The sequence below is a fragment of the Phascolarctos cinereus genome, unplaced genomic scaffold (assembly GCF_003287225.1).
Source record: "Phascolarctos cinereus isolate Bilbo 61053 unplaced genomic scaffold, phaCin_HiC Scaffold_2;HRSCAF=192, whole genome shotgun sequence".
NCBI classification, from domain to species: domain Eukaryota; kingdom Metazoa; phylum Chordata; class Mammalia; order Diprotodontia; family Phascolarctidae; genus Phascolarctos; species Phascolarctos cinereus.
The window spans coordinates 32,710,679-32,735,953 of NW_027555625.1; the positions used below are offsets into that span (position 1 = coordinate 32,710,679).

Genomic DNA, 25,275 nt, shown 5'->3' on the forward strand with positions numbered 1-25,275 from the left:
TCACTTACCACAAAGAGAGAGCGATTGTTAGCAGATAGGGGCAACTAGGTGGCGCTGTTGTGTACAAAGCGCCAGAAAAACTTACCTTCCTGAGTTCAAATTCAGCCTCAGGCACTGCCAGCTGTGCAACCTTGGGCAAGTCACTTAACTCTGTTTGCCTCAGTTTCCTCATCTGTAAAATGAGGTGGAGAGGGAAATGACAAACTACTCCAGTATCTTTGCTAAGAAAGCCCCAAATGGGGTCACAAAGAGTTGAGTATCACTGAATAATGACTAAACAACATATATTTGAGTCATGTTTGGGCTTGTATATCCAACTATAAAACCAGATTAAACTGAGTTTTTCTTTATTATGTTACTTTACCTTATATTCACTTATCTATTACTTTATAATATTATTATGCATACACACATATTACTGTCATTGATTGGTAACATACCTAAATTCCACAAGTCTATGTGGATTGAATTTCAACGCTTTCTACCCGTTGTCAATATTTTCACACCAAGGTAGTTTTCAGGAAGGCACAAGTCTCTCTTAAGCTAAGATCTAATTATCCTTTACAGTAGAACTAAAAAAAAGGGCTCAGGTGCTAGTAGGCAACTAGGTGGTTCAGCGAACAGAGTGCAAGGCGTGGAGTCAGAAAAACTGGCTTCAAATCCCACTTCAGACATTCTTGTGTGACCTTATGCAAGTCACTTAACCTCTGTTTGTCTCAGTTTCCTAAACTGTAAAATGAGTATAATGATAACCTCCCAGGGTTGTGGTGAGTCTCAAATGAGGAAAGTATTTGTAAAGTGCCTAACATGTGCCTGGCACATAGTAGACATGATATAAATGCTAATTATTATTATTATCATTATTACTAGTGGGCTTAAGACAGTCTAGTCTTTTGTCCAGACTTGTATATGTGTATATATGAAAGGCATCATGGTATAGTGGGTAGGCAGCTGGTTTCAGAGCCAGGAGTAACTGGCTTCGAGTCCTGCTTCTGATCCATACTGTCTGTGGGACCCTGGGCAAGTCACACTGTGTGCCAGGCACACTCTGAGAGTACACATTGCAGAGAAGGTATGCATTGGCAGAGTGAGTTTCCTATACCACTGAAATCACATCTCTCTCTCTCTGTCTCTGTCTCTCTCTCTGTCTTTATCTCTCCCCTTCTCTTGTCCTCTCTCTTTCTCTCTTTCTTCCTTTCCTCTCTCTCTGTCTCACTTTCTCCCTCTTCTTTGTTTCTCTATACACATGTGTATAGATATGTCTACTTAAACATATATATGAATGTATAATGTCTATACATATACATACATGTATATATACTTATATATACATGAGTTGTATATACATAATGCGCATGTTTATAAATACATTCATATACACATATATGTATACAAATTTCCTTCCTAGTAAAATGCAAACTCTATGAGTATAGGAATGGTTCTATTTTTCAACTCTGAATCCGTGGATCTAGGTTTGAGTTCCCTCCTTGACACAGACTGAATGTGAAATTCTGGAAAAGTCACTTAACATCCCTCCACTCTAGGCAACTCTCTCAGACTAAGTTATGAGAACAAATCACCCCCCTTTCAGCAGAAGGAGTCTGAAAGTTCCCTCATCTAAGAATTCCCTTTACTGAAGAAGTCACAGATCCATCCCCTGTCCCTATTAAGTCATTCAAGGTAGGAGGGAGCTAGAAGCCAACATTTCTGCTACTTTTCTATTGCGTGACTTGGAGCATGACGGTGAATCTTTTTGTACATTTTCTTGTAAAATGATGTGACAGCTCATAGATATATTGTAGATTTTATTGAATATCCAGTAAGATTCTTAGAGAAAACATGGAACCATGGTAGTATTAGAGTCCTGTTCTAGTTAATATACCAGTATATTATAACAGAAATTCCATAATATTTTTTTTTGTTCTAGGTGATTTTATATTCGGAAGGGTTTGAATCCAGCAAAATCCTTGCAAGAAAAATGACTCAAATGTATAAACTTTGTAGTGAACAGCTCTCTCAGCAGGATCACTATGACTTTGGCATGAGAGCAGTGAAATCTGTCTTGGTCATGGCTGGGTAAGAAGGCCTCAAGTGGCCCAATATGGTTAAGTGTGCTGTCACACTCAAAGGCTGTCATAAAATGGGCCATATCACACCATCCTGAAGCTCTACACTGTTGACCAAAAAAGTCCTCTATTTGTCTGTCCACCACCATACCCTGAGGGCTGACCATTCTCTACTTTCTCATCTTTACCAATGGTCCCCACTCGTTCCACCCTGTCCCTGAAGTACCTTCCTTATAGGTACTTCAAGTATACAATAAAAAGATCAAAATGTGGGGGAATTTTAGGGCCCAAATAATAGACAGTTGGGGTAGATCTAACACACAGAATGAGTATTCTCAGGCCTAGTAAAGTACCTGGCACACGGTAAACTCCGTGTTGTTATTGTTCCATCATTTTGGTCATGTCTGATTCTTTGTGACTCCATTTAGGGTTTTCTTGGTAAAGATACTGGAGTGGTTTGCCATTTTCTTCTCTAGCTCATTTTATAGATGAGGAAACCGAGGCAGACCAAGGTGCAGTGACTTGTCTAGATGTCACACAGCTGGTAAATGTCTGAGGTCAGATTTGAATTCAAACCCTCCTGACTAAGGACTGGTGCTCTTTCTACTTGCACCGCCAAGAGACTGGATAGTAAGCAGTAGGCTTCCGGTATTTCTACTTCAGCAGCCAGTTAATCAGATTTAGGTCCAGAATAGCAATTCCTTAGTCATTTGTTCCATCTTTCAAAGGGTGAAATTATCATGAAAAACAAGTCACATGTTTTTTTCACATGTTCTGATTTTGGCACAAAGGAAGCGACCTTCTCTCTAGATAGCTAAAGTTGCCATGACTAAATATCATGACTGGTTGGCGATATTTACCAAGTTCCTTATCTAAGTCCTCCTTCTGTCTATGTGCTCTGTAATATATCCTCACAGCTGTCTCAGTTCTGTTTCTCCATCCATTTAGTCTCTCCAAAATGTGTTTCTCCCCAAGAGCTCCTAGATTTATGTACATGAATATATCTCCTCAATATACAACACTGCCTACCCCACTTCCCCCTTTTATCTGTTCTGTTCCTGTTGAATAAGGTCTCCTCTTCCAAAGCCCAGGAGTCCTATCCTACCAACCATTTATTAAGGACTTACCATGTGACAGCCACAGTGTGAAGTGGTAGAAATTCAAAGACATGCAAAAGGCAGTTTGTGCTGTCAAGGCACTCACCATCTCATGGGAGAGACAATATGCAGACAACTACATATATGTAGACAACATATGCAGAATAAATGGGAGATAATTTCAGGAGGAAGGCACCAGCTTTAAGGGAGATCAGGAAAGATAAAACTTCTGTAGACAATCTTTACCTTTTTAATCCTATTTGTGTTCTATCATGGCAAGTGTATCCACATTCACCTAAGAGTAAATGCATAATAATAATAATTATAATTATAGCCATTTATGTAATACTTCAGAGTTTGTAAATGCTTTATGTACATTATCTCATTTGACTTTCTCAGCAGTCTTATGAGGTCAGCACAACAGGTACTCCCTCTTTTACAGATGAGGAAACTGAGACTCATAAAGATGAAATGACTTATTCATGGTCACACAAGTGTCAGAAGCGGGATCTGAATCCACGTGTTCCTAGTTCCAAGTCTACTCACTATGCATTGTGGGCCTCCCAACCCCCACCCTCCTGAACTGCAAGCCAAAACAGTGTCAGTAACAATCACAATACATTTACACATGCACAACTCCCTGTACTTGACCATATCAGCATTAATATGCCAGGCTTCATTTAAGGCACAACCCATTGCTCTCTGGAGCCATGAAAAGGGGGGAAAAAACAACTTTTGTACTCCTTGCTAATTTTCTACTCATATCTTGTTTAAGCTAAGATTTCGAAGAGTCCAGCAGCCCCATTTTTGTCTCTTTCTGTCACTTAAACTTAGGTCCCTCAAGAGAGAGAACCCAGATCTAAATGAAGATGTCGTGTTGATAAGAGCCTTGAGAGATTCCAATTTACCCAAATTTCTTACAGATGATGCCCTTCTCTTCAGGTAATGTCATGAAGTCATTTTCTTTTTTTAATAACATAAGAAAATGGTTCTTTTCTTTGTTGACTGAGAATAAAACATGCATGTAATAGGAAAATGTCTTCTATTTAGTTGTTTTTCTTGAAAATAGAATCATAAAATTGTCCTGTTTCTAGAGGGCAGAATTCCATATATTCCACAGACATGGTCTACACCTGTAATTTCCCTGAGGTAGGGCACTTTCAGGATGGAAACTCTCTGCAAAGCAGATGGCAGCTATTTTGCAATATGGCAGATTTCCTGGGAGCCCTGAGAGGTTAGTGGCTCACCCAAGGTCACATAGACAGTATGTCAGAGGTGAGATTTGAATCCAGGTCTTCCAAACTCTGAGACCCACTCTTTCCAGTATTACCTTCTGAAGGTTCTTTGCTTTAAGCTCTTCACTGTCCCTCTCAGTGAGAACATCAGCTTTCATAGGTTCAATTATTATCCGTATGTAGATGACTCTCACATATAAATATCTAGCCCTACATCTCTCAAGAGCTTGAGTCCTGCACTGACTCACTGGTGGACATCTCCAACTGAGAGATGTAGGACTAGATCAATGATAACAAAGAGTCTTAGTAGCAGAGGGACAACAATGTTGGGATGGTTTTTATTTTTTATTCTGTTCATTTTAGCATTCAAAGAGATTATTTATGTCTTAAAGAGAGGCCTTTGTCAGTTCCTTGTAGTGAGTCTTGACTGACAGTCTCCTTAAAAAAAATACAGGCCTACATTCCCTTGATGTAGGAGCTCATTTTTTCTCTTATGAGAATATCAGTGTGTGCAAGGATGCTTTGTTTGGCCCCAATATGGTAGCCTAGTCTCCTCTGACAGCAGGATATTAGTACATAATACTGCTGCTGTGCATTCATCACCTAAGGAGATGTTGGGAGAATCAGACAAATGTCATTCCCTCAAGGAGATGGAAAGACAAAACTAATAGCTGAAGCAATACCAAAGAGCATGATACATAAGTGCCATATTACACATAGTTATACATTCATAGCAGTCATGTGTTTCAATGTAAATGCTTTAAGAGTTCAGGCAAAAAGGAGATCAGTGAGAAAAAAATATTATTTTTAACCATTTGAATGTTACAAATATGAAAATAGAATAAAAAAAAAAGAAATAAAAATAAATATTCAAGTATCCAAATGGGTAACCATGTTTTCTAATTGGCTTAAATTTTGTTTCTTTGTTTTTCTTCCCAGTGGAATCATTTCTGATCTTTTCCCCGGAGTCCTCATCCCTGAACATGATTATGGTATTCTGCAGTCAACAATTATAGAAGTTATGACTGGACAAAAGCTTCAGCCCGAGCCCTGTATGGTTCACAAAGTTATACAGTTCTATGAAACCATGCTTGTAAGACATGGCGTTATGCTCGTTGGGCCAACAGGAGGTGGAAAGACCACAGTTTACCAAGTTCTTGCCGAAACCTTAGGGGTATTGCATAAGATGGGAATTGAGAATTACTTTTATCAACCAGTCAAGACATATGTTCTGAATCCAAAGTCCATTACAATGGGTGAGCTGTATGGGGAAGTGAACAATTTAACCTTAGAGTGGAAAGATGGTTTGATGGCACTAAGCGTCCGAGCAGCAGTGAATGACACTTCAGAAGACCATAAATGGATTATCAGTGATGGGCCAGTGGATGCACTTTGGATTGAAAATATGAACACCGTTTTGGATGATAATAAGATGCTTTGTTTGGCTAATAGTGAAAGAATTAAACTCACCCCTTACATCCATATGATATTTGAGGTAAAGTATGTGCATTTCATTACTTTGGGCTGATGATATTAGTTAGCTTGGTCTGTGATGATTGGATTGCTGTGATTTTGCTGATCTGTCCCTTTTCTTCTGATCTTGAAACACCTTATTTCTTCTCTGTTTGGTATTTAAAGCTCTTCATAACTTGGCCCCTTCTGACTTTTCCACTCTAATGCTTGCCTCTCCACTGTTCACTGTACAATGGAGCAATGATGACCCTCTTGAAGTTTTTTTTTTAACTTGACCTTCCATGTCCCATCTCTGCACGTACACTGGCTATGCCACTTACCTCAAACACTCTGCTTTCTTGCTTCAGCTTCCCTGTCTTCCTTCAAGATTTATCTCAAATGTCACCTTCTGAAAAAAGACCTTTCCCAGTCCTCCCCACCATTATTTCCTTCCCTCTGAAATTACTTTCCCTTTACACTGCCTGTATCATCTATGCACGTAGTTGTTTGCATGTTGTCCCATCCATTAGGCCATGAACTCCTTGAGGGCAGGAGTGTTTTGACTTCTCTTCGTATCCCTAGCACTTAATTCAATACCTGGGACACAGAATTAATTCTTATTGACTGACTGCCTGAATATGAGCTGGCCCATTCAGTGACAGGGGAAGGTGAATCCAACTTAGGACATGGTCCAAGGAAGGAATCAGAGTCAGTTTTTATGAGATGGGGATCAGAAACCTGAGATCAGCATCTGGTGCAGCTGTTGCAGCCAGCAAACAAGAAGGTCAATGATGCAAATAATATGTCGGGTTACTAAGCCCAGATCAAGAACACAAGAGCTCACAGTCCAAAGTAGTACAGAAAGCAGAAGCAGACCACCAGGGCAGAGGAGAGCCCTTGAAGGAGGGGAATCACTCTCTCTTTGGCTGCTGCACCCTAAGGATCATGGGACTTTTCCGTCTGACTTGTGGCTGAAACCTTCCCTATGTGTGGTCTCCCCCATTAGAATGGAATCTCCTTGAGGGTAATGGCTGTCTTACGCTTCTGTTTGTCTCCACAGCGCTTTGTACAGTGTCTGGCTCATAGTCCTCAATAAATGCTTTATTCCTCCATTAATTCATTAATTTGAATACTAGGCTATGTATACTTGGTAACATTTCCCCCTCCCCCTAAGTTTAGCTTGGTTCCCTTAGTAGGGATGGCTAACAGCTAAACCTATCTATGTGCCATAGGCTGCCTCAGCATGCATAGCTCCATCTTTTTAAGGTCCAGAAAGTATTGAGTCACAGAATCTTAGGATAGGAAGACAGTTTCCAGGCTTCCTAGCCTAACCCATACAGAAGCAATAACCTCCTCAAAAAAGAAGCCCAAGTTGTGGTCTTCCAGGTGTTTTGTGAAGACTTCCAGGGGAGGATTCACAGCCAGTTCCTTCAGCTGACTCTCCTGTGACATGGACTCAAGGTCCTTCACCATCTTGGCTGTCCCTCTCCCGGATGCTTTCCAGCCCATCATAGAGTATTTATGATTTGAAGCATATCCTCACATTGTAGCCCCAAAGCATGTGCTTCCTATGGCAAAAGGGAATTAATCGACTTACTGGAGAGGCAACATGGCCTGGTGGCTTGTTATTAAGTCATTTTTCAGTCGTGTCTGACTTTCTGTAACTCTGCTTGGGATTTTTTTTGGCAGATACGCTGAATTGATTTGAAATTTCCTTCTCCAGCTCATTTTACAGATGAGGAAACTGAGGCAAACAGGGTTAAGTGACTTGTCCAAGGTCACACAGCTAGCAAGTGCCTGAAGCCAGGTTTGAACTCATGAAATGAGTCTTCCTGTTCCAAGGCCAGTGTTCCATCCATTGTACCACCTAGATGCCCTTGGGAGGCATAGTTCAAATCCTGGCCCCACACTGGCTATCTGTGGGAACTTGGGTAAGTCATATTGGCTTTAAATGCCTCATTTTCCTCATCTATAAAATGAGGATATTAGAGCAGATGGCCTCTGAGGTCCGTTCTAGCTCTAGATCTGATCCTACGATCCTACCAGGCAGCCAGCTCTGGAATGCACTAGCAAGCACCTCCCCTCACCAAGCAAGGACTAAGACCTTCTCTGTGCCTCCTCATCTTTTCTTCCCAAATTTATGTAAAATATTCTGGGTTGGAAGTCCCATGGTAAAAGGGATAGTGAGGCCAGAATATTCCAGAAAGCACTGTCAATGGACCTTCTAGCCCGAGCAGACCTAACATCATTTGCTTTGATTGGGATATTTCCCCAAACCTCTAGGGGTGGAGCTCAGTCACCCACTTCCCCTGCAGCTGCTCCTTCACCTTCTCTGTTTTTGCCACTGCCCATTCCTGGTTCCTTTCTTCCTCTTCTTGCTCTCTGAGTTTACATCCTCACTTACTGGAAGTCTCATTGTGGCCTCCTTCCTGTCCCTATCCCCAGCCCTGTTCCTCTCTTTATGTAGACACATAGGCCAAAGGGGCAGAAAAATATGGCTTAGGCCAACTGTACTGCCATGAAATCTAGGCGAGGAGAAACTTTTCCTTGTTCCTTTTACATTCTTTGCTTCAGATTTCCTTTTCCACCCCTTGTCTCACCACTTTTCCTCTTCCTTCCTCTGCCCTCTCTTAAACTAACACCAGCTTCTCCTTAGCCAGTAAAACCAGACTTCGAGGGGCCAGAAAACATCATAAATAGCTTTTTCCAGTGTTTATTTTGTGCATCTCAGGTACAAGATCTAAGGGTTGCCTCTCCAGCAACAGTCAGTCGCTGTGGGATGGTATATGTGGATCCTGAAGAGCTAAAATGGCTGCCATATGTCCTGACATGGAAGACAACTTTTTCTGATAAAGTAAGTTTATGCTGTGGCATTTAGAATTGGTTATTGCAAAACCTTAAGTCCTCTCATCCTATGTAAGTTTTTGGAAGTCTTCCACAATGCTACACAGCTCTGCTTTCTGATTTTATAGGAAATAGTTGAGAAATAAGAACACTCCCAAACACAAAGAAATGAGGTTGGTTCTTTTTTGTATGAGATCAGGTGAGCCAGCCAGTATTCTCACACAAGATAACTACCACGGGGTTGTACTAGACTAGGAAAATAATTCCTCTGTGTGTGTGTGTGTGTGTGTGTGTGTAGTAAGGAATGTGTCTGGATGTGGTCCCTTTGTGTGCAGGACTTCCCTTTGTATGCCTCTGAATGAAATTCTGAACAGTTACTGTCATATAAGAGATTTCGAGAAATGTTAGAATTAGGGTTCAGCATAATTGCCTCTGACTTGAAGCAAATAGGGTGCTTATTGTTGGATTGATGATGCCTCAGGTTATATTTTACCTTGACCCTCTAGCATATAGTAACCAGGACTGTGCCGATAAGTGTTTAACAAGAAGCTCACCCCCCCAAAAAAAATACATACAGAGCACCCTCAAGTTTAACCTACATCATTAATATTTTCTCTGTCACTTTCTTAAATCTGTACTAGAGATTCCCAATCTGATTTGGCCTACTGCCCCCTTTTAAAAAAAAATTACTCAGCATCCCCCTGCAAATCTACTTTCTTTAATGTTTTTTTTTAAATTTGCATCATTTCAAAAACTATGAAATGTATTTTTAATGACACATCTTAAACTTTATAATTTATTGTAAATTTATGGGGTTTTCCTGCATCAAAATTTTGATGATGCAATATTGCATCACGTAACCATACGGTATGGTATTATAAACAAGTCATTACACACACATATTCCTGCCCATGCGTGCCGGACTTCCTGATAATGCAACATGCTAGCCTGCCAACACTTGCTTGTTAAGACCTGTCGGCAGACTTGACCATTGATTGGTTATAACTTGCATTTTTTGTGTTTATTTGGAAAATAATGTAATCACTATGACTTTAACTCTGTTACACAATAGATGAAACATGTACAAACAGCTTTTCAAAAATTTCTTCTCTTCTTTCCTTATGCTTCCACCACCCCATTAATTTTATTCAACACCCCCTAATTGCACACAAGGCTACTACCACCCCCCATCATTCCAGTGCCCCGCCCAGGGCAAAGTATTGCCCACTTTGGGATCCTATGGTCCAAATAAAACAAGCCCTAATTTGTGGCATTTGCTGATTTCTGAGGCATAAATGCTCCCATGGAAAATTTACCAATTGGATCTTGAAAAACAGTTCAAGCTGGTTTGAGCATGCCTGTAACAGTAGCTTACACACAACAACAAAGGGTATTGTGGGTGTCATCAAAACCAAGCTGCCTATTCCTCTCTATCAGGCTCTCAGGCCAATTGCCCCTTACCTCTACCCCTTGCATGGCTGGTGCCAAGTTTCAAGCTCTGTGTGTGTGTCTGTGTGTGTGTGTGTGTCCCCTCACCAATAAATCATCTTGGAGCCCTCGTACTATAGCTGTTCCCATTTCATCCCTTTGAAATGTGTATCAATGAATCACTTGACCAAGGTCATTTGTTATGTTCCTGACCTTGATGAGGTAAGAATGGATGCATAGGGGCCATATTATTTTAGAAAAGCATTTAATTAGATTGATAAAAGAAAACCATGTTTTCACAACTGGGGCATTTGTTCAATCTGCTAACCATCAACCAGGTTATCCCATTTGGATTAGCATCCAGGTTGGCATCTGTATGCCAGCCCTCCACCTGGCAGAAGTTCAATCTCACTGGCTCCTGCTCAGGTGAAAGGAACTGATAGTTCAAATACCTTTGGACCAGAGACATGTACTAGCTGTGTGACCCTGGGCAAGTCACTGAACCCTGTTTGTCTCAGTTTCCTCGTCTATAAAATGAGCTGGAGAAGGAAATGGCAAACCACTGCAGTGTCTCTGCCAAGAAAACCCTGAATGGAGTCACGAAGAGTCAGACACAACTGAAAAATGACTGAAATGGAGACCAGCCCCAGGAGGGGAAGCTGCTGAATTGTCACTCACAGCTCCCAGCATGACTAAAGCTGGCCTCCTTGTTATTCACTCTCATTGCTGCAGAAGGCGTGCTCCTCCCTGGGTGCCTTCCTGCCTTGCTTATTCATTTGGCTCTGCTGAATGAAGCCTTGCCCACCAACCCAGCAGGGTTAAGGAGGGAACCTTCTTAATCCCCTTGACCTTGCTTGCTCTTCTGCTGGAGAAGCTCTCACAGCTATGGCCAGGCACAAGAGAGATGATCTTGTCTTTGGGAGAAGACACCTCTTGCTTTGTCTGCCTCAGCCTACCTTTCATTTTCAAAAGTCTATATGTGGAAATGAAGCCTCACCATCACCCAAAGCTTCCCAGCCAATCAGCTACAAGAAAAAGGGAAGACTCAGTCACAGAAGGGATTTGGATCATAGATTTGTAGCTGGATGGGGCCTTCATGATAATGCATTCCAACTCCACTAATTTTACAGATGAGGAAACTGAGGCCAAGGAAAGTCAAATGACTTGTCCAAGGCCACACCAGTAATAAGCATTGTAGGCAGGAAGTGACTCTAGAGGCAATGTTCTTTCCACCAGATCTTGTTGGACCAACTCATAACAATAGTTAGTATTTATTTAGCACTCATTATGTGCAAGGAGTTACATAAGGTGTTCAGGGAGCACTAGCACCTGTCTGAGTGAGGGCTTGCTGAGTGCTTTTCAGGGCCGCTTATCCACCTTTGGTGCCCATCTGGCACTCAACTCTCACCTGGGGCTCTGAGAAACTGTAACACACGCAGCAACCACACCCCGGGAAACTGTCTGGGCAGATGGGCTAAACCAGGCTGAGGGTAAACTATAGGTCTCCCACCTGTTGGTGAGTTAGGCGGATGTCTACCCCAAGCACGTGAAGACTTCCCCTGGCAGAATGGGCAGAGGAGAACAATGTATTCCAACAGCCACCAAGGTGGCTAAAGCAGGTACTGTGGAGCACTTAGAGCTTGGTCAGACATTAAAGACTCCAGGGTTACCCGCTGGATCCCAGGCCATTGCCAGTCAGCTTGACTTTTGTCCTGCCACTGGACTCCAGTGATTCTGGAAGAGACAGTGAGGCCGGCGACTTTGTGCACTTCTGTCTCACTCAAATCCAATTCACATGCCAGTCCAAACATCACCCATGATGTCATTGGTTCTCTTCAGAAACAAAGGCTGAATAACAGACTATGTGCAAGGCGTTGTGTAAGCACTTTATAATTATTAAAAACCTTCTTTAATCTTCACAGCAACCCAGGAAGGTATGTGCTATTATTATCTCCATTTTACAGATGAGGAAACTGAGGCAAACAGAGGTACAATGATTTGCCCGGGATCACACAGCTAGTAAATTTGAACTCAAGCCTTCCTGACTCCAGGCTCAGCACTCTTTCTACTACACCACCTATCAGTAAATGTATGAAATACATTATTAGAGATATCTTTTAGCACTATTAAATTATTTTCGTTTCTCATTTTAGATGAATGACGAAACATGGGAATATTTATTAAGTCTATTTCAACGTTATGTTGACCATGGCTTAAAGTTTGTCACTAAAAAGTGCCAACAAGCTATCCCTCAAGTGGACATCAGCAAAGTGACCACCCTCTGCTGTTTATTGGAGTCCCTCCTATTTGGGAAAGATGGACCTGACCTAACTATGGTATGAATGTTGCCTTTAATCTCAGCAAAGTTGCAACAATTGATATATATTGGGGAAAATATTTCCTTTTATATGGGAAAGCCTTGTATTTTTTCACAAGCAATTATAAATTAACTCTACAATGACAACTTAAGTTTTATGTACTTCTGGGAGAAACACGATGATTTTTTTAATATGACAAGCATCAATGCAAATTCTGAAAATGCCACCATTTGCTAAGGTTTGCTTGTGATCCTCATTTTTCATCAAGTGCCTCCTACATGGACCATACCTTGGACATCCCTCTTCATCTCTCTAGACTGGTACTAGATGACATCTAAAGCCTGTCCTGACCAAAATTCTGTGACCCAGACTTCTGCTGGTTTTTATCTATGAGCTTTATAAGGCAACCTCCTTTGCCCCTGTGAGCTATTATTACTATCAGTGTCAGTCTTCCATTCAGCTCATAGGAAATTACTTGTGCCTGAAATCAAGCTAGGGTCTGAGGATGGATCTGGTGGCTTTTCTATTACTTGTCACCTAAAAAATAAGCCTCCCTTAAAAGTGGAGCTAGGTCCATATTTATTTAACCAATTATAGTCCCATGCAGTACAGTAGCCTTCCCAGGACAAGCCAAAAATCTCTGAGAGAAAGCAAAACATGCAAAAATAAATATGCAAAGGATTAGGTAGTAGTCAGTTAATAGGCGTTTATTAAGTACTTACTATATGTCAGACATTGTACTAAGTGCTGAGGATACAGAAAAAGGCAAAAGCCAGTCCCTGCCCTCAAGGAGCTTACAATCTAATGGGAGAGACAACATGCAAACAGCAATGCACAAACAAGCAATATGCAGAATAAATTGGCAATAATTAAAATTTTTTAAAATTCTAAATTTAACACACATACACAAATCATTTCCTATACAAAGTAGAATATAAAATGTGGAATCTCTAAGTCAACAGAAAGTTATAGGGAGAAGAGAGAAAAGAGCAGTTTGAGGGGCTTATAATCAATTAGGGAGTTTAGAGAAAAGTCAAATAAAGGAGCTCATGAGGAAAGGTCATCTTGAAATTCGAAGGACTTGGGCAAAAAAAGGAACATCTTAAAGGTAATGGCCAAGAAAATGCGGTAAGGGCTTGTTACCGAAGTTTATGATCCCAGCACCGATTCTCCAGGGCCCTCTCTCTGAGGTTACCTTTGTCAAACAAATTTCCACAGCACACAGCAGAAGGGAGGAGAGGGGAATGATGGGGACAAAAGAGTGGACCAGGTGGGGATGGGGAAAGTCCAGAGCAAGCATACATCACTACCCTCCTCACCCATGGCTGTAAGCAGGAAGGGGCTTCATAACCCTTAAAGCAGAGAATAAAAATGTTACTACAAGCCATGTCCAATCTGAAATCACCCTCAGAAAAGTCTCCAGAAATTCTAGGTGAATAATCACAGCTTTCTGGAAAGCTTAATGAAGGACTTAACTCAGCACAGTCATGCACAGAGGAGATGTTCAATAAATCTCTCAATTTGCAGACTAGCTGAAGAAGATGTTGGATGTTATAGGCCCAAACAAGGAATTCTGCTTTGGGGGAAATAAAAGCCAATCCTCAAGCATTTGAAAGTGTGACTCATTTCTATTTTGGCCCCTGATGTTCTACTTTGAGAAATGGACAAGATGTTTGAATAGAACATCTCATACATATTTATCACTTTAATGCTGATGAAAAGTGGACACAATGGGACACAGTGGAGAGACTGCTGAACGTGTAATCACAGGACCTGACTTTGAATCCTGGCTCTGCCACTAAATACTTAACAACTCTGGGTCTCAGTTTCCTCATTGGTCAAAAGAAGAGGCTAGACTAGATGACATCTAAGGCCCCTTCCAATTCTATATCTATGATCTTTCTAAGGGACAAAGTAAAAATAATCAGGGGCCAGATATGGAATTTTCAATATACGTTAGCCGACTAGAGTAGCTGTCCTTGGTAGCTTATCACTCTATAATTTAATTTTCCCCCCTACCCCTGGTAAACATCCCGATAAAAATTGTATCCAACTTATCTATGGTCCTTTCAGGCTTAGGTGGAAATAATAAGATTTATATAACACTTTAAAGTTTGTGATGTGCTTTACAAATATTGCCTCATTTGATCCTCATAACAATCCTGGAAGATAAGTGCTGTTACTATCCCTTCAGTTAAGGAAACTGAGGCAGACAGCAGTTAAGTGACTTGCCTGTAGTCATACACCAGTAAGTGTTTGAGGCCAGATTTGAACTCAGGTCTTCCTGACTCCAGGCCCAGTGCTTTAGCCACTGTGCTACCTAACTGCTTCAACCATTTAAAAGTTCAAGTTGCCCTGGGGAAAAAAATGGGGCAGGGGGCCAGTGCAGAGAGGGGTTTCATCATTGTTGACTGCTTTTCAAAAGTTATCTACAATTGTCTTAAAGGATTCCATTTGGTCTTTTAGGAGCAAGGAAAATTGAACAGTATAATATGCCAGACTTTTGCATTCTGCTATTTGTGGGGTGTGGGTGGAAATTTAACTGAAATCTACTGGGACGCTTTTGACACATATGTCAGACAGCAGTTTGAGGATGCTCCAGAAGCCAAGGTAAGGAAAGCAACAAAGTCCATAAGAATGTGGTGCTTCTCAGTGACCAATATAGAATTTCAAGAAAAGATCATGAAAGTGAAATTGTAGGAGGCTCCTGCCTCTGTCTGGGGTATTGAAGGGAGACAGTGCTCTAAGTGAAAATTTTCATATGTGCAAGGGTTCCTGAATCCTGAATGGCATTTGATTTGGATTTCCTCCTTGATATGGGAAAGACAGACAGACAGAGAGCCACAGAGTGAGAGAGACAAAGAGACAGAGACAGAGAGAGAAAAAGCAGATGTGGAGGGTGTTACGTTTGAAAATTAAAGTAAACTGAGAGACAGTAGTCTAAGCCAGAGGTGGGGAACCTGCAGCCTCGAGGCCACATGTGGCCCTCTAGGTCCTCAAGTGCAGCCCTTTGACTGAACCCAAACTTCACAGAACAAATCACCTTAATAAAAGTGCTTGGACTCTAAACACTATCAATTTATTAGTTAGGCTAGCAGTAACCAATAAATTGGGTCAATGGCCTCTCTCAATGACTAAAGACCCCAAGGTAGGGCTCACCAGCCTTAATATAGTTTTAAGGAATACTGCACTGGGTAAGCGAGGAAGACAATATGATTGGTTACAGGGTAGACGGCATCATATTGGTGGGGACAACATGATTGAGCATTTTAAAGTAAGCAGGCTAGCATCCACATGGGGCTAGGAGCCACCCCTGTCTGACAATTAAGGAATATTCATTGTTTCATGGGGCCCATCCACATCTTGTCATCTTTGTTAGGGGATTAAAACTTCCAAACTTACTGTCTTCTTGGAAGAGATAAAAAACTCCCCTAATCACGTAAGGACAGACAATAGATCTTGTGGAAATACACCAAGTCAGCTTGTAAGCCTTCAGAGATAGATAAGGTATAAGAGATAGTTTTCTTTTAATTATAACTTTAAATTAACTTAGAAGGAAAACTGAATTCATGGATTCAACTCAAGGATATTGTAAGGTACCTTGAGCAATCATGCAAAACAGAGCAGAATAGGATCAGTTATAGAATAGAATCATTTATAAACTGGTATAGAATTAATTTAATTTCTTCAAAGGATATCTTAGGTGTAGGGTCTACCATTAGATTACCTAGTAGCTTGTTCTTCTTGTCTCACTCCCATCCCTTCTGCCTTCTCTTCTGGTCCAGGGTCTGGGTATTTTTACTGTAGTTTTGTTTGTTTGTTTATTTGTTTGTTTGTTTTTGTTTGTCCATTTTTGGTTTTTTTGGTGAGGCAATTGGGGTTAAGTGACTTGCCCAGGATCACACAGCTAGTGAGTGTCTGAGGCCAGATTTGAACTCAGGTCCTCCTGACTCCAGGGCTAGTGCTCTATTTACTGCACCACCTAGCTGCCCTTATTTTTATTGTAGTTACAAAGCCAAGAAGTTGAACAGTGGTTGCCCGTCACTATCAATACAAATACTTATTTCAAAGAAAGAAAAAAGAATTTAAAGCAGTGTTGTGGCTTTGACAGCCTTTGTTTCCACGTAAAATGTATGGTAAAAATGTTTCAGTTATATGCTTTAAAATTTTTCTTTAAAAATAATTGTATTAATATGTTTTATATCCCTTACATTTTCCATTCTACTGCTTCCCCTTCCTCTTTCCCTCACAGTCATTCCTTATAATGAAGAATTTTTTAAAAGGGGGAAAAAAGTTCACAACAAATCAACATATCAAAAAAGATTGACATTATATGCAGTGTGCCACACCTATAGTCCCTCACCTCTCTGGGGACAAACTTCATCATCATGAGTTTTTAGCATTCACTTTCAATTATTTCTTTGTTATTGTATTTTTTATTTATTTTGTTGTAATACTGTGTTGTTTTTCCTGTTCTGCCTCCTTCACTTTGCATCAGTTCATATATCTTCTCATACTTCCCTGAATTCATTTCTCCTTACATCACAGTTATAATTCATTACATTACATTCATGTACCACAATTTGTTTACCCACTTTCCAATAGGTGATGATCTACTTTTTTTCTAGTTCTTTGATCCAGTTCCCAATTAAATGAGATCATATTTGTAAAATGCTTAGAAGAGTGCCTGACACATCATAAGCATTATATAAATGTTTATTCCCTTATCCCCTCTCTTTGCTACTATAAAAACTACTGGTGTAAATAAATATTTTGGTGTAGACAAGGATCTTTCTTTTTGTCATGGACTTCCTTTGGGTATATGCCTAGGAGCAGAATCCCTGGGTTTAAGGATATGGATATCTTTGTAATTATTGTTGCAAAATTCCAAATTGTTTTCCAAAATGGTTGAACCAATTGACAGCTCTATCAAAGCATATTGGTGTACCTGTCCTTCCACAGCCTTTCTAACATTAAGTATTTCCATCTTTTGTCATCTTTGCCAATTTTTTGGATAGGAGTCGAAATTTGAGGATGATTTTGATTTGCGTTTCTCTTATTGTTAATGACTTAGAGCATTCTTTCGTGTTGTTATTAGTTTGCAGTTCTTTTGAGAACTGTTTATTCATATCACTTCAATACTTATCCATTGGGAAATTATTTTTGTTCTTAAATATTTGCTAGTTCTCTATGTGTCTTTGATATCAGACCCTTATCTGACATACTTATCCAAAGGTTTTTTTCCCAGTTCATCTTAGTTGCATTAATTTTGCTCATACAAAAAGCTTTTCAGACTCATGTAATCAAAATCATCTAATGTATCTTTTGTGATTTCCTCTAGCTGTTTAGCTAGGTATCCACCTGCCTAGGCTGAGCTATCAACAACACATGACCTACTTCTCTTCCCATTTTCTATAGTAGTTTTGTGTTTTTTTGAGGTTTAAGTTTATTGTTGCTTCTTAGCTCCCAGGCTCTGGTGATTTGTGGAGTATCCATATGGATTATGATACCAAGCGCTTGGATCCTTGGGAACGAATCATCCCTCCTTTCAAGTATAAACGAGATGTGCCGTTTTTTGAAATGCTCGTTCCCACAACAGACACTGTACGCTATGGTTATCTAATGGAAAAACTGCTCGCTGTCAAACATCCCGTTCTACTGACTGGAACCACTGGGGTTGGCAAGGTAAGTGACCTCTATCTCTGGAAGAGCATCAAGGTCATTTCCCCCAAGGCCAGAACAATGTGAGATAATACAGCATATCTCTAAGGATGTTTGGCTCAGTGGGAAAGGATTTTTGATATTTTACACTCTGGGACACACCTGGAAACTTGATCATTTTTCCTATATGGTAGAGGCATAACCCAGGCTGCCTGAGTGACAAGGAACCCTGCTATGGGAAGTAGAAGTCTGACATTGTTATTAATGAATAATACTACCCCAAGAGGCAGGATGGTGTAATAGATAGAAATCCAGCCTCTGAGCTAGGATGACCTAGGTTGAAGTCTTGTCTCTGCCACATGCTGACCCTGGGTAAGTCACATAACTTATGCTGGGGTAGGCAAGGAGGTGGCACAATGGAGAGAACACTGGACATGGATTCAGGGAGACCCAAGTTCAAATACTGCCTCTGCTATATACCAGCTGTGTGACCTTGGGGAAGTCACTTCACCTCTCTCTACCACAGTAGAGTTTCCTCATCTGTAAAATGGGAATTATTATAGTACCTACCTCCCAAGGTTGTTATCAGATGAGATTATATTTGTGAAATACTTAGTACAGTGCCTGGCACATAGTAGGTACTAGAAAACTGCTATTAATAATAATTATTATTAATAATAGGTTAATTATATTATTGATAGAGGTATTATATTAATAACATGACAAGGAACATATGATTATTAACAAATTAATGATAGTCTTTAATAATAGATGGTGTTCCTATAGTCCCTTTTATATAAATAATTATTGCTTATTATTGATATGAATATAATATAATTAGTATTAATATAGAAGGCAGGTCATTTAACCTTTCAGTGATCCAGGCAGCTCTCTTTACATTACAGTTGGGTTCTTTACTAGGAAATCCCTACCTTGATGAAATTGCAGGTCTAAACAACAACAACAAAATAGGAGGAATATTACAAAAATTGTTACCCATTAAAATCTGAAATCAAATTAATTTTCCAGCTTATACATCTAATCCAAACATCACAGTTTCAGAGCTTTAAGGGATCTCAGGGGCTGTAAGCACTTATAAATCTTTGGAAGACCAGGACTCAATGATTATTTTTAAGTGTTTTTAGTGTCACTACTTTTTTTTAACCCCATAGAACTGACATAGTCTTTTATTCCCCCGTCAAGAAGCCCCAAGAGTTAAGAAGCCTTTCAACATGACTTATCTAGGGTGTCTCAAATGTCTTAGTGCTGTTTTAGCACTTTAAAAAGGCACTGAGATTTTTGTGATACTGATTTGTGTTGTTTTACATTGCGCAACGTTACTCTGTACCATCTTACTTTTTTTAAGGGCTGGAGTGTATTTCCGTTACGTCCCACCAATTCTTATCCCTCTCTCCATCCCCAACCCTGTCTTCCTTGGTCTGTGTCTGTTGGCGCTGTCCAATTATTTGATCCCAACATGGCATGGTGGATAGAGTTGAGAATCTTAGGCTCAAATCTCCCATCTAAACACACACCAACTCTACGATCTTGGGTAAGTCACTTAGCCTTTCTGAGCCTCAGTTTCCACATCTGTGAAATGGTATGAGTAGGCTCAGTGAGCTCTGTGGTCCCTTTTAGATCATAAATCCTATGCTCTTTTACTTTTTCTTACTCATCTTACTAGCTGATTGTGCTTTCCTTTAGCTGGTGGAGAACTTTGTGATCTATTGTGCTAAATTTTTACAATACATTCACACCATATTTTACTTTGTCTTTTAAAGTCTGTTGTTGCCCGGGGATTGCTGAACAGAATACAAGACCAGGCTGGGTACGTTCCCGTCTATCTCAACTTCTCTGCACAGACGTCATCGGCAAGAACGCAAGAGATTATCGAATCGAAACTGGAAAAGAAAAGGAAAAGTATTCTAGGTAAAAAGAGTGGTTTTAGTTGAATTGCGGTTCTCCCCCCCCCAAATAAAATAGTGATTAAATCAATAGATCATTAAAATAGAAGACAGAATAAATTAATAGTTGTATAATTTCTTATCTTAGTGTAATGATGATAGCTAAAATTTAACCAGCACTTTAAAGGTTTCCAAAGCACTTTTACTTGCATCATCTGAGCCTCATGAAAACCATCTGAAGAAGATACTCTAGGTATTATTGTCCCCAATTTACAGATGAGAAAACTGAGGGTTATGTTTATGATTGTTGATAATAGCTAGCATTTACATGGTGCTTTATGGTTTCTGAAATGACTTAACCTATTTTATCCTCACAACAACCCTGGGAGGTAGTTGCTATTATTATCCCCATTTTGCAGATGAAGAAACTGAAGCAGAGAGAGGTTAAATGATGTGACTATGATCACACAGCCAGTATGTGACTGAGGCAGGATTTGAACCCAGGTCTTTCAGATGCCAAGTCCAGTGCTCTAACCTCTGTGCCACCTGTTAAGTGCCTACTATGTATCAGGCACTGTGCTAGGAACTAGGAATGCAAAGAAAGACAGTCCCTGCCCTTAAGGAGCCCCCCAATCTAATGGGGTCTCTGCCTTTACAGAGATTATAGTCTAGTAATGGTATAAGACATTAACACAGACAATTATAACACCTAGTATTACAAGCAAAATGTATTTATTTGTTGTGTTCAGTCATTTCAGTCATGTCCAACAATTTGTGAGCCCGTTAGAGTTACAAAACAAAGTGTGAATTCGGAGGTGGGGGTGGGAGTTGGGGGAGGGTGTTGAGTAACCAGGGAAGGCTTCATGGAGGTGGCGTATGAGTTGGGCTCAAGGATAGGTATAAATCCAACAGGAGAATGGAGGGAGGAGTACATTCCAGACCTATGAACAATGAGAGCAAAAGTCCTGAGGTGGGAGAATTGCAGGAGAGTATAAAGTCTGTGGAGGGGAGTTGTTTGGTGGGGGAAGCCTGGGAAAGAAGTATGAGTCTAGCCTGAAGGAGACCTCAAGGGCTAGGCAGAGGCTTTTGGCCTTTCCTCAGCAGCAGCAAATGAGGTGACATACAGAAAGTGGCTTGCCAACCTGACGATGCTAACAAAATGCTCACTGCTGTAATGCTTTATTCTTCTTCAAGGCAATTGGCCTTGGGACCACCAGGGACTTTGTAGCAGTGGCTTGACATCAGCAATCACGTGTCTCCGTCTGTGTTAGACTTGGAGGTCCCATTATTCATCTCAAAGTCATCACATCCAGCACCAAATTCTTCCATCTTTTCCTCTTACCCCTTCAGTTTCCTAGTCTCTGCCAATGGTCCTACCACTGCCCCAGCTTCCCAGGCCTTAAATTTCAATATCAACTTTGATTCATTCCTCTCCTTTATCCCCTAAATCCAAGGAGTCACCAAGTCCTTTCTAATAAAGACAGGTATCTCAATCACAGAGCACCTTCTTCTCCCATGGCCACTACCCTAATTCAGACCCTCATCTCTTCATACCTATGGGATGAAGGGACTGGGCCCACAGGAGGTGCTCTACTTAGAAATCTACATTTCCTAACTACAATCTCCTTCTTCTGTCCATTCTGTGCAGTTTGGTACCACTTCCATCCTGTTGGCCAGCCCCCAAGCACCTACCATGTGCCAGGAATGGTGCTAAATGCCGGGGATACAGAGAATCCCTGCCCTCGAGGACCTCGCAGTCTAAGGGGGGAGATGATGAGTAAACAACTATGCAAAAATAAGACAAACACAGGATAAGGCAGGGGTCCAGGGAAGCCTCATAGGGAAAGCACTAAGACTGAAGACAGAAAAGGAATCCTGCCTATTAGTCCCCTCCTCAAGAATGTACAGTGTCTCTTTTATTACTTACCATATCAAGTCAAAGCTTCTCTACCAGCTTCAAGGCCTTTGATGATACAACCCCATAATGTAGTGTAGTGAATGTTGAAAATCTAACCTATCTATCATCTACCTATCTATCCATCCTCTATTTATCTATCACCTATCTATATTTATATCTATCATCTACCTATGAAATGATAGGTAGATAGGTGATAGCCATAAACATATCTATAAATATCATCTATTTATCTACCTATCATGTATCTTCCTATCATGTGTCTGTCTATTTATCTACCTATCCATCCATCCATCTATCCATCAATACATCCAACTATTCATCCATCCATCTATCTATCCACTATCTACCTATCAACCATCCATCTATCATCTATCTATATTTATATCTAGCATCTATCTATATCCATAGATGTCATCTATTTATCTACCTATCATGTATCTCCTATCATGTATCTGTCTGTCTATCCATCCATCCATCCATATCCATCCATCTATCTATCCTCTATCATCCATGCATCTATCATCTATCCATACCTATAGACGTCATCCGTTTATCTACCTATCATGTACCTTCCTATCACGTATCTATCTATCTAAATTTGATATTTTCCTTCATTCTTTCCTCCCTCCCTCATTTCTTTCTTCCTTCCTTCTCTTTCTTTTCCTTCCTTTCTTTTCTTCTTTCCTTCCTTTCTTCTTTGTTCTCTTTCTTTCCTTCCTTTCTTTTTCTTTCTTTCTTCTTTTCCATCTCTCCTTCCTTACCTATGAAGATATACATTTACTTCAAGGTCCTGACAGTATACAGACTTTTGGTCACAGGGAAAGACAGTAGGACAACAGACCAGAGGAGAATGTTCTGTCCTCTCTAAAAATACCATGATAGTTACCTTCTTCAGTCCTAAGGGCATAGAACTGACCATATGATCTCAGTTATGACTTGCAAAGGGTCCACTCTAATAGAATCTTTAATTTGACTCATTAATGCAAACCTGAAATTCTAACACACTTTCATTTGTCTTGCTTTCCAGGAGCACCAGGAAACAAAAGAGTCATAATCTTTGTGGATGACTTGAATATGCCCAAGTTGGATACCTATGGTTCTCAGCCTCCTATTGAATTGCTTCGACAGTTCCTGGATTTTGGTGGATTCTATGACCGAGATAAGCTCTTTTGGAAAGAAATACAGGTTATTCTAGACTTTAAAGCATTCAATGAATACTAAATAAGAATGCTTTGTGTCTGCCATTTTTAGTTAAGGTGGGACACAAGTTCTCTTCCAATTATTTAACAGGGGTCATTCAATACGGACTTGTTGAATAAACAGCCTGTTCTTATGAGCTGGGAAATTCATGAGTCCTTGACAGTATAACCAGGAGGAAACCAGGGGCAGCTAGGTGGCACAGTGGATAGAACACCAGGCCTGACTTCAGGAAGACTCATTTTTCTGAATTCAAATCTGGCCTTAGATACTTTCTAGCTATGTGACTTCAAACACAAGTCACTTCACCCTGTTGGCCTCAGTTTCCTCATCTGTAAAATGAGATAGAGAAGGAAATGGCAAACCACTCCACTGCCAAGAAAACTCCAAATGGGGTCATTAAAAGTCAGACACAACTTAAAAACTACCCAGTGACAACAAATAATGTGTATGTATGTGTGTAGCACAGTGAACTGAACATAGTAAGCACTTAATAAACATTTCATTCATTCATTCATATTCTATCAAGTCATAGGAATTATCACTGAGTAGGTGATTGTCTTGACAACCTTCTCAGGGGCTACTTTGCAGGATAACAATAATCCCTTGCCTTTTCCATTACTTTCCTTATGATAACCCTGAGAGATAGTTGGAATGAATCTTGCTATTTCCATTTTATAGGTAAGAAAGGTATTGCAAATGAGAATAAGAAAGGTGCAAATATGCAATGCAAAAAATGCAAAAAATATGCAAATACAAAAGGTAATTGCAAAATGGCAGCCTAGCCAGGTCTAGAACCTGAGTCTTGCCATCTTTAGTTCAGGGCATCTTCTCTCATTAATTGTATAAGACGATCGTAGTCAGAAGTGGAGGCTGAGAAGCAATCATTTTCATAAAAGAAGGCAGCAAACAAACCCTGAGCTGGGCCATTAAAAGTCTGTAGTAGATTCCAATCCCTGCAAAATAGGGAAGCAGCCAGCACAGATCCACTCAACTGCTATTCCAGTTTAATGGACAGAGATTGGACCTGACATAGGGAACTCCAGAGTGAAGAAGCTCTCTCTACCAAATGAAAGTCAAAGTCTTTTATAACTCATACATATAATAATAATGATGATGATGATGATAATTATATATATATATATATATATGTATATAAAAAACTTACATAGTCAGGCTCTATAACTCTAGAGTGACCCAGAGCACTGAAAGGTTAAGCGATTTGTCCCGAGCCACACAGCCAGAATGTTTCCAGAGAGGGGACTTGAACCCAGGTTTTTCCAGCTTCAAGGATACCTCTCTATTTTGCCTAAATACTTTAAAATGTAGAAATTATTTTCATAAGTTATCAGCTGTCCAATTAACCAATTATAATATTTGATTGTTAATTTTTCCAATGAATTAGGTACAGATTTCTCCTTTCCCATATATTTTAAGTTCAATAAAACACAGATTCTTGCTCAGTTTGTAAGACGAAAATTTCATCTGTGACTACTGTATACTTCTAGGATTCTGGAGCCCAAGTATTACAACAATTCATTTCTGTTTGAAGTGAATCATTTCATTTTCTTCCCAGGATGTAACAATCTCATCAGCCTGTGCACCTCCAGGAGGTGGTCGCAATCCTCTAACCCCTCGTTTCATTAGACACTTCAGCATGCTGTGCCTCCCAACACCTTCTGAACATATATTAAAGCACATTTTCCAAGTAAGTATTTATTTCTTTAATTAATTTAACTAAATTAACCTCTAATTAATTCTTTTGATTAATTCTTCTAATTAATTTAGAAGAAAACAATGACCTGTGTTCTATGTCATCTTATAATATCTCTAGTTATGAGATAGGGAATGGGCCTGTGTTTTCATTGGAACTCCCTGGTGAGGAAATTCCCTACACCAATGCACTCAGCACCTCTGTGTCATAGAGTTGCATGGAGCATATGTCAGAGATATGACTTAAACCAAGGTTTCCCCGTTTCGAGCCAGCACTACTACTCCTTGAAGATCTTCTAGTCCGGGTTCTGGGGCTCACTGTTTCACACTGGCATGCTAGGTTTCCCAGAGGTCAGCTGCTGTTTCTCCTCCTCTGGGTCCTAGGGGACTCTGAGGAGCCCATGGGTGATTTTAAAGTATCCTAGCTCATGAGCCTGCACTG

The 25,275-nt window shown here is 40.2% G+C and overlaps 1 protein-coding gene across 1 annotated transcript in view; it reads left to right on the forward strand.

The window, feature by feature from the left end:
• The window catches only part of DNAH6 (dynein axonemal heavy chain 6), a 250,339-nt gene that overhangs the window by 101,972 nt on the left and 123,092 nt on the right, over window positions 1–25,275 (forward strand). The window contains exons 35-44 of the mRNA XM_078149111.1: window positions 1,928–2,076; window positions 3,998–4,105; window positions 5,338–5,893; window positions 8,582–8,704; window positions 12,276–12,458; window positions 14,907–15,050; window positions 17,904–18,125; window positions 19,883–20,030; window positions 22,951–23,108; window positions 24,697–24,828. Of these exons, the coding sequence (XP_078005237.1) occupies window positions 1,928–2,076; window positions 3,998–4,105; window positions 5,338–5,893; window positions 8,582–8,704; window positions 12,276–12,458; window positions 14,907–15,050; window positions 17,904–18,125; window positions 19,883–20,030; window positions 22,951–23,108; window positions 24,697–24,828 (1,923 nt within the window). The remainder of the gene's footprint in view (window positions 1–1,927; window positions 2,077–3,997; window positions 4,106–5,337; window positions 5,894–8,581; window positions 8,705–12,275; window positions 12,459–14,906; window positions 15,051–17,903; window positions 18,126–19,882; window positions 20,031–22,950; window positions 23,109–24,696; window positions 24,829–25,275) is intronic.